Raw genomic sequence first — 10,657 nt, 5'->3', positions numbered from 1 at the left:
ATTTCAGTTGTACATGTTATACATTTATTTTCCATTTTTTTCCCTTCGCCCCCCCCCCTCCCCTCCCATTGTTCCCACCCCATCCCTGATCCCACCCCCGGAGGCTAACAACGCCACTGATCTGCAATATACATACATAAATAGGTATAGAGATTCTATGGTATAGATGTGGCTGGGAAATAAAAACAACAATGAAATCATTATACATTTGATCCCTGCCCCCTCCTATAGTATCCTCCCTGTTAATGTTTGGACATTTCAATCTTCTGCAGTTATGTCCCCTGTTCCTCCCTCCCTCAGTTACTCAGTTACCCAGCCCCCCCCCCCCCCCCCCTCCCCGGGATCTCATGAAAAAAAAAGAAGAGAAAATACACAGTAGAACAATAGGAATAAAATAGTCATAAAAGATAGGAAAGTTTAGTTAGAGGTGTACAGCTCTATTGTTTCTCAGTTTCTTCATTGATAGTTAGGGTATCGATGTGTTGCAAAATGGTTGCCAGGTCGCATGGAATGCTTTTAGGGAGCCCTTTAGAGAGAATCCGATTCGTTCAAGTCTAATGCAGTGTAGAATCTCGTGGATGCATCTATTGTGAGTAGGTGGAGATGGGTGTATCCATTTAAAGAGAATGAGCCTCCTAGCGAGGAGAGTGGTGAACGCCATTGTTTTTGTTTACATCTGTTGCATGCATCTGTTCTACCCGGGTACATAGCTGTCAACATTTCGATTTGAAAAAACGTGCAGGTTTTAGCCCCGCCCCTTCTCCTGGCCCCCGCCCCCTCAGCCCGCCCCCTCCCACCCGGCCCTGCCCCCTCCCAATGGAGCTGCCTCGTCGCTGCTGGTCAAAACCGGTATTATTTTGTTTTCCTACTGTGTAGAGTGTAAATGCTATAAAAATACAGTAAATTACCTTTTATCAAAATATTAACCATTAAATAAAGGTTGTAATCTGTAAATGCATTTGATTTTACTGTAATTTGACAGTATTTGGAAACCATAGATGCCAGACATTTAGTTTTCTTGCAGCTTTTTTTCTTACAGTCTACAGTCAGTGAATCCTAAATCTCCACTGGGCAACCACTTAAAGTTATCAGTCCAACAAGGACTGGGTGAACTAGTTGCTACATTAAATTAATCAGATACCTGGTTGAAAGTGAAATGCTTGTGAACATCCCTGCATTAAGTGTAAGACAAATTCAGTATAAATTCAGTTTATGTAGTAGTAGCATTAACATGTTCATATTTATTGAAATCTTACAATTCATACATAAATGTTATGATGAATTGAAAATGGGGGAAGAAGTCCTTCTCTGGTCTGCATCCCCTTAACAATTGTGTATTGCACAATACTGTATTGTACCCATCTGTTAAAGTTAGCAATCAATCAATGTATTACCAGTGTCTTTATACCTTCATCACTGTAGGCTACATATTAATACGACAACTCAAGAAGAATCAAGAGGTTTATTTGTCACATACAGTGAAATGCAGGTGGTCACGCCCGCATTGATTGTGCAAAATGCAAAAAAATATAGGTAACAGGATATGCATGATAAAAAAAGACATGCCATGTTCCTGAAAAAGCTATAAAAAATACCTATGGTCATTAATTTAGCAGTGTGAAATGGGAATATCATTTTTGGAACAGTGTGTGTGTCTATTATGTCTGTGTAGTATGTCTGTATGTCTGTATTGAGCCGTACTGTATTGTACCCATTCTGCAATCTGTTAAATAAAGTTTTCATTCATTCATTCATTCATTCATTCTACAGAGAAAAATGAGATAGAAAAAAAGCCAATGCGATTTTGTGTTTTTCCTCAATATCTCTGCAATGCCTGCGAGTTACCAGTAACTGTATTTGTCATACCATGACAATTCACGACAACTTTTAAAACGGATCAATTTATTTATATGTATAAATCGCATTCAGGAAATTGGGCGTCAGTGAAGGCATGCTATCCGTGGAGGAATGGCAGGAGGGGACAGTGGAGGCGCAGAGCAAACGGCTGTTAGTGTTCACCAACCAACACATTCCTGCATTTGTATTGTTTTATCCACAGAAGATTTGCAAACCTTTTGTTCCAGAGACAAAAGCCACAGAGTGGGCAATCAAGAGACACTGGCTAAGTTGATTTGACACCCTCGGTGCATCAGTCTACTCTCTCCCCTGAGCTCTGAGCTTTATCCGGTCGCGTCGCTGTCTTCTTCGGGTCGCAACGGTCTGACTTCCTGTGATAACGGTCTAATCTACACTGCTGCCACCTGTCGTCACGGAGGAGAATTGCAGCCATTTTGTAAAAAATTATAATAATAAGTACAAAATACGTACCAATCCGTGAGCCGTGAACAGCGCGTGAAGAGGGTTAAAAAAACAGGAGAATACCGGAAAAACCGGTAGGGTTGACAGCTATGCCCGGGTATATCCTAAATGTAATTCTAACACTAAACAACATTACATTGGTGCCTGTGTGTGTGTGTGTTAATGTGTGCGTGTGTGTGTGTGTGTGTGTGTGTGTGTGTGTGTGTACCCACCAGATATGGTGATGAGAACATTGAGACCCTCCAGAACGTCCATCTGCTGGAACCTCCGTCGGCTGATCAGAGAGTAGACCTTCCCCTGACCACTACGATCCAACAGCCACAGGCCTGACTCTGTTCCTACCAAGAGATTCACTCCTAGAGAGAGAGAGAGAGAGAGAGAGAGAGAGAGAGAGACAGATGTAGAGAGATAGAGAGAGACAGACAGAGAGACAGAGATAGAGAGATAGAGACACACAGAGACAGACAGAGAGACAAAGAGACAGACAGAGAGAGACACACAGAGAGTCAGACAGACAGACAGAGAGACAGACACACAGACAGACAGAGAGACAAAGAGACAGACAGAGAGACAGACAGAGACAGACAGAGAGACAGACAGAGACAGACAGAGAGACAAAGAGACAGACATAGAGACAGACAGAGAGACAGACAGAGAGACAGACACACAGACAGACAGAGAGACAAAGAGACAGACAGAGAGACAGACAGAGAGACAGACAGACAGAGAGACAGACACAGAGACAGACAGAGAGACAAAGAGACAGACAGAGAGACAGACAGAGACAGACAGAGAGACAAAGAGACAGACAGAGAGACAGACAGAGACAGACAGAGAGACAGACAGACAGACAGAGAGACAGACACAGAGACAGACAGAGACAGACAGAGAGACAAAGAGACAGACAGAGAGACAGACACAGAGACAGACAGACAGACACACAGACAGAGAGATGGAGACAGAAAATGCACCACAGGCAATGTGGAGGAGAGAAACCTTAGAAGGGCCATTCAAGGGGGGATCTCCCTTCTTAGATGTCGGTGATAAGTGCATGCGATAGCTTTAACACTTTCATTTTATAATAATGTGAACTCCAATTCACTGATTGTGAAGATTTTCAGTGTGTACTTATAGATCAATTACACAAAACAGTAATAACTTACATTTACATTTAGTCATTTAGCTGACGCTTTTATCCAAAGCGACTTACAAGTTCTGTACGACAAGTCATCAGGAAGGGCACAACTGCTAAGTAACAATGTTCAGTAAAGTACAATGTTCAATAACTACATAAAAGCTATCGGAACTACAAACCCCAGAGGCTGTGTCTAGTTTCAGTGCAGGTGTGACTACAGAAAAGCTATCGGAACTACAAACCCCAGAGGCTGTGTCTAGTTTCAGTGCAGGTGTGACTACAGAAAAGCTATCGGAACTACAAACCCCAGAGGCAGTGTCTAGTGTCAGTGCAGGTGTGACTACAGAAAAGCCATCAGAAGAACTACAAACCCCAGAGGCCGTGTCTAGTGTCAGTGCAGGTGTGACTACAGAAAAGCCATCAGAAGAACTACAAACCCCAGAGGCCGTGTGTAGTTTGAAATGCCATCAGAACTACAAACCCCAGTGTGTAGTTTCAGTCCAGGTGTGACTACAGAAATGCCATCAGAACTACAAACCCCAGAGTCCGTGTCTAGTGTCAGTGCAGGTGTGACTACAGAAAAGCCATCAGAAGAACTACAAACCCCAGAGGCCGGCACAGAGGATCTCGGTGTTGAACTTCTTCTTGTACTTGCGGATCTCCGGCGTGTCGCTCTGCGGTCGGATGTTGGTGGGGTTCACGTTGACCACCGAACCTTTCCTGTGGGTCGGCCCTCTGATCGGATCGGCCTTCATGACCCCTGCTGGAGAGAGGGGGTGGGACAACACTTTCCTTACATATCTTATTGTAACATAATATGGGCTATAGGGAGAGAGAGAGAGAGACAGAAGGAGAGGGAGAGAGAGAGACAGAGACAGAAGGAGAGGGAGAGAGAGAGAGACAGAAGGAGAGGGAGAGAGAGAGAGAGAGACAGAAGGAGAGGGAGAGAGAGACAGAAGGAGAGGGAGAGAGAGAGAGAGAGACAGAAGGAGAGGGAGAGAGAGAGACAGAGACAGAAGGAGAGGGAGAGAGAGAGACGGAGACAGAAGGAGAGGGAGAGAGAGAGAGAGAGACAGAAGGAGAGGGAGAGAGAGACAGAGACCGAAGGAGGGAGAGAGAGAGAGAGAGACAGAGACAGAAGGAGAGGGAGAGAGAGACAGAAGGAGAGGGAGAGAGAGAGACAGAGACAGAAGGAGAGGGAGAGAGAGACAGAGACAGAAGGAGAGGGAGAGAGAGACAGAAGGAGAGGGAGAGAGAGAGACAGACAGAAGGAGAGGGAGAGAGACAGAAGGAGAGGGAGAGAGAGAGACAGAGACAGAAGGAGAGGGAGAGAGACAGAAGGAGAGGGAGAGAGAGACAGAGACAGAATTTAAGCCCAACATTGTTCAATATATATATAAATGAATTAGCAAAGTTATTAGAACTTTCCACTGCACCCGGTCTGACTCTGCACGATACCAATGTAAAATTACTGATGTACGCAGATGATCTGGTTCTGCTGTCAGCCACTAAAGAGGGTCTACAACAGAACCTAGACATCCTCCACCAGTTCTGTCAGACATGGTCCCTGAACGTAAACATGAAGAAGACTAAAGTCATGATCTTTCAAAGGAGACACGAGTCTCAGAGTTCACATAATACATTTAAATTAGGCACACACATATTAGAAAACACAAAAAGCTACCCATATTTGGGATTGAGAATAAATCATAATGGAAACTTCAATATGGCTGTGAATGAATTGAAGGAGAAGGGAAGAAGGGCTTTTTATGCCATCAAATAAATCCAATAATATTATATGGCAGTGAAGTGTGGGGTCCATTAACTAACCAAGATTTCCCAAAATGGGAAAAGCACCCATTAGAAGCACTGCATGCAGAATTGTGCAAAAACCTACTTAAGGTCCACAGACACACTGCCAATAATGCATGCAGGGCAGAACTCGGCCAATACCCCCTAATCATTCAAATTCAAAAGCGAGCCATAAAATTTTACACACACCTCCAATCAAGTGACCCCCACTCCTACCACTACAAAGCCCTTCAGAGCCAAGAGATGAACCCAGATAAGAGTCCCCTCTGCCAGCTAGTCAGAAATCTCTGCCCACAAATGCCTCAGGACAGATACCAAAAAATCTGGCCCAACCAAATAACCTCAAAACAAAAAGAAAACTATATAGAATTTTGGAACAAATCAACCAAATCTCAAAGTAAATTAGAATTCTATTTGACCCTAAACAGAGAGTACATGGTGGCAGAATACCTGACTACCGTGAGTGAGATAAAATTAAGAAAAACATTGACACGGTACAGACTGTGTGGACACAGTCTAGCCATAGAAACAGGCCGTTACAGGCAAAACTGGCTGCCCAGAGAGGCCAGGCTGTGTTCACTTTGCCATCAGGGGGACATTGAGACAGAACTTCACTTCCTGCTATACTGTGAGAAATACAAGGACCTAAGAGAAGTCTTCTTTGACAAAATAAACAAAATTGATGCACAGTTTATCCACCTCCCTGATCACCAAAAGCTACTATACATGTGTGGAGAGAAAAGTCAGTGTACAGCATTAGCTGCAAAATATGTAGACGGTTGTCACAAAATAAGAGAACAAGCCCTGTAAAATGTATCTGAATGGCCACACTTGAAAAATGACTACCCGATCGAGTGACCATTTTGTAAATTAATATGTTTCTTGTTGATTGTCCTTACTGTTATTACTAATGTTATGATATTTTATTGCTTAATATATATGTTATTGTTTGTATGTTGAACTTGCTTTGGCAATAAGTATGTCAATATTTCATGCCAATAAAGCCTATTTGAATTGAATTGAATTGACAGAAGGAGAGGGAGAGAGAGAGAGAGACAGAGACAGAAGGAGAGGGGAGAGAGAGAGAAGGAGAGGGAGAGAGACAGAGACAGAAGGAGAGAGAGAGAGAGAGACAGAAGGAGAGGGAGAGAGAGAGAGAGACAGAAGGAGAGGGAGAGAGAGAGACAGAGACAGAAGGAGAGGGAGAGAGACAGAAGGAGAGGGAGAGAGAGACAGAGACAGAAGGAGAGGGAGAGAGAGAGAGACAGAAGGAGAGGGGAGAGAGAGAGAAGGAGAGGGAGAGAGACAGAGACAGAAGGAGAGAGAGAGAGACAGAAGGAGAGGGAGAGAGAGAGACAGAGACAGAAGGAGAGGGAGAGAGACAGAAGGAGAGGGAGAGAGAGACAGAGACAGAAGGAGAGGGAGAGAGAGAGAGACAGAAGGAGAGGGGAGAGAGAGAGAAGGAGAGGGAGAGAGACAGAGACAGAAGGAGAGAGAGAGAGACAGAAGGAGAGGGAGAGAGAGAGAGAGAATGAGAGACAGAGACAGAAGGAGAGGGAGAGAGAGACAGAGAGAATGAGAGACAGAGACAGAAGGAGAGGGAGAATGAGAGACAGAGACAGAAGGAGAGGGAGAGAGAGAATGAGAGACAGAGACAGAAGGAGAGGGAGAGAGAGACAGAGAGAATGAGAGACAGAGACAGAAGGAGAGGGAGAATGAGAGACAGAGACAGAAGGAGAGGGAGAGAGAGAATGAGAGACAGAGACAGAAGGAGAGGGAGAATGAGAGACAGAGACAGAAGGAGAGGGAGAGAGAGAATGAGAGACAGAGACAGAAGGAGAGAGAGAGACAGACAGACACAGACAGACAGAAAGAGAGAGAGAGACAGAAAGACACAGACAGACAGAAAGAGAGAGAGAGACAGAAAGAGAGAGAGAGACAGAAAGAGAGAGAGACAGAAAGAGATAGAGAGACAGACAGACACAGCTAGAGAGAGAATGAGAGACAGAGATAGTGAGAGTAGTCAACAGTACACCACAATCAATAGTGTGTTTGTAATCCATCTGTAGTCATATATATATATATATATTGTATACGTACTAGGGCTGTGAGGAGGAGACATCTGGAGGAGTCGGGGGTCGATGAAGGAGGAGAAGGAGGAGAAGGAGGAGGAGGGGGTGCTTTTCCCAGGAGGACTGCTGACAGCCTGACGGACCAATCAGATCACAGTAAACAACACATCAACAACTCATTTTGTAATCGCTTTTAGTCTGCTTTTATTTGAACAACGTCACTGTAAATGAGGGTGTCCCTCAAGTTTAAATAAAGGTTTAATGACTGAAGACGCACTTCTTCAACCATTATCTAAAAACCAAATCTAACCCTAACTAACCTTACTGTCATGCACATGTCCTAATAAACTAACCTACACTGTAGCACTCAACACTTTGATGAACATTGTTACTCAGCTGATAGAGTTGTACCCTTCCTTCCTGACGACTTGTCGTACAGAACTTGTAAGTCGCTTTGGATAAAAGCGTTTCAGCTAAATGACTAAATGTAAATGTAAATGAATGAATGATTGACTGTTATCACGTGTATACCGCCCCCTAGAGGCTCTGATTTATTCTGTAATGAGGTTACTGATCACTCTTTCCGCTAAGTGGCAGTAATGCAGCAAAGATCAGTGTTCCAACCACCACGGACTCTCTAATGAGGAAGAAGCAGTGCATTCTGGGTAGAAAACAGGTGGAGTTTTCTGAATTTGCCTTTTGTAGCAGTGGGAACACTATGGCTGTATTGTGTAGACAGGAAGTTCTCACTCTATGTACTGTATTTCTATGTTTGGCTGTATTGCGTAGACAGGAAGTTCTCACTCTATGTACTGTATTTCTATGTTTGGCTGTATTGTGTAGAATGGAGGTTCTCACTCTATGTACTGTATTTCTATGTTTGGCTGTATTGTGCAGACAGGAAGTTCTCACTCTATGTACTGTATTTCTATGTTTGGCTGTATTGTGTAGACAGGAAGTTCTCACTCTATGTACTGTATTTCTATGTTTGGCTGTATTGTGTAGACAGGGAGTTCTCACTCTATGTACTGTATTTCTATGTTTGGCTGTATTGTGTAGACAGGAAGTTCTCACTCTATGTACTGTATTTCTATGTTTGGCTGTATTGTGTAGACAGGGAGTTCTCACTCTATGTACTGTATTTCTATGTTTGGCTGTATTGTGTAGACAGGAAGTTCTCACTCTATGTACTGTATTTCTATGTTTGGCTGTATTGCGTAGACAGGGAGTTCTCACTCTATGTACTGTATTTCTATGTTTGGCTGTATTGTGCAGACAGGAAGTTCTCACTCTATGTACTGTATTTCTATGTTTGGCTGTATTGTGTAGACAGGGAGTTCGCACTCTATGTACTGTATTTCTATGTTTGGCTGTATTGTGTAGACAGGGAGTTCTCACTCTATGTACTGTATTTCTATGTTTGGCTGTATTGTGCAGACAGGGAGTTCTCACTCTATGTACTGTATTTCTATGTTTGGCTGTATTGTGTAGACAGGAAGTGCTCACTCTATGTACTGTATTTCTATGTTTGGCTGTATTGCGTAGACAGGGAGTTCTCACTCTATGTACTGTATTTCTATGTTTGGCTGTATTGTGTAGACAGGGAGTTCTCACTCTATGTACTGTATTTCTATGTTTGGCTGTATTGTGTAGACAGGGAGTTCTCACTCTATGTACTGTATTTCTATGTTTGGCTGTATTGCGTAGACAGGGAGTTCTCACTCTATGTACTGTATTTCTATGTTTGGCTGTATTGTGTAGACAGGGAGTTCTCACTCTATGTACTGTATTTCTATGTTTGGCTGTATTGTGTAGACAGGGAGTTCTCACTCTACAGGACTCACTATATCAAGGTGAGACTGCCACCAGTAGTAATGTGGACACGTGTCCTCTAATGGAGAGAGTACTGCCAAACCATAACAACACCTCCCTCTAGTGGTAACTTCAGAACACTGCAATATATTTGGTAAAACACAAAATGACTTGGGCCAAAATAATGAACCCGGTAAATGAGACCATATAATGCCACAGTTAAGGGTTCTATTAAACACAGTTAAGGGTTATATTAAATGAAGAGTTAAATTAAACACAGTTATGGGTTATAATACACATAGGTAAGGGTTATAATAAACATAGGTATGGGTTATATATTAAACACAGTTAAGGATTATATTAGTCATTTTTGTTTTAATTTAAAAGTCAAACAGTAACTCTTAAAAGTGGAATTCTAGTGGTACTCAACTCCAACCCACACACCACACAAAAACAGAACGCGTCCAACTGTCCAAGATCATTGGAATGGCACAGTGTAAATTCTGCTTTAGGGTGGAATTTCCCTTTATACTGGATGAATATGAACAACTTGCGTTGTGCCTCAGGAAGGGAACATTGTATTTGCCAAGCGTGGGAGAGAAGACAGAATACTTTGTGACCGAGCTGTAATCTGTATCTATGTAATCCGTGTTTAGATAATGTAATGTAATGTGTAATGTAATAATGGAACACTGCCACAGTCTTATAAACCCACGAGGGTTGGGCACTTTGTGTACATGTACACGGAAATAAAATAATCAATCAATCAACAAATCATACCAATTGGACTTCTTTTTATTATCTATTTTCCTCCTTTTTTCCGATTTTTCTCCCATCCCAATGTTAGGCGTTATGCCAATTCCCAATCCCCCTTCCTGGTCGTTGCGCACTCTACCCCCTACCGTCGGTCCGGGAGGGCGGAGACTATCACATGCTTCCTCCGACACATGTGTACCCCAGCCCACCGCTTCTTTTCACCTGGCAGCGCGGACTCTCCCTGGGAGAGTGTAACGTGCGGAAGGTCACACTACCTCCCTCCAGATCCTTCCCTTGCTGTGCAGGCACCCCGACCGAACTGTAGGAGTCGCTGTTTACAACGACCAGGATGCGTGAATACTTTCCCCAAGGTGGTTGTCCTTCCGCGTTCGGTTTGCGCGGCCTGATTGGCCACTGACGCTTCTCTCAGTGCCCAATCGCGTTAGCCCTACTATCGCCTAACTCGCTACCGCCGCAAGGACGCGAGAAGTCCGCGGGGAGTGGGGGTGCTGAGATATCGATCGTTTTTGATAATTTTTTTTGTTTTTTCTATAATTTTTTTTTATATAAAATATATATATTATATAATTATACTTGTAGTTGTATTGTCTGCGAGACATCGCCACCACGCAACACGTCAAAATGCTCGCTATCTGCAAACAGCTCCACTGTCTGTCACGTCATAACCAACACTTTCGTTCACTAGAGGATACTAATTACTATGATGAATTGAAAATGGGGGACCCTGATG

General features: G+C 43.3%; 1 protein-coding gene across 1 annotated transcript in view; it reads right to left on the bottom strand.

The window, feature by feature from the left end:
- LOC311242870 (mitogen-activated protein kinase kinase kinase kinase 4) overlaps positions 1-10,657 on the bottom strand; it is a gene marked incomplete at its 5' end in the record, with an annotated part of 207,353 nt that overhangs the window by 29,724 nt on the left and 166,972 nt on the right. The window contains 3 exon segments of the mRNA XM_084331936.1: positions 2,532-2,675; positions 4,059-4,217; positions 7,367-7,472. Of these exon segments, the coding sequence (XP_084188062.1) occupies positions 2,532-2,675; positions 4,059-4,217; positions 7,367-7,472 (409 nt within the window).

The sequence above is a fragment of the Notolepis coatsorum genome (assembly GCF_963971535.1).
Source record: "Notolepis coatsorum genome assembly, chromosome: 16".
NCBI classification, from domain to species: Eukaryota; Metazoa; Chordata; class Actinopteri; order Aulopiformes; family Paralepididae; genus Notolepis; species Notolepis coatsorum.
This window is presented reverse-complemented; position numbering and strand designations above follow the sequence as displayed.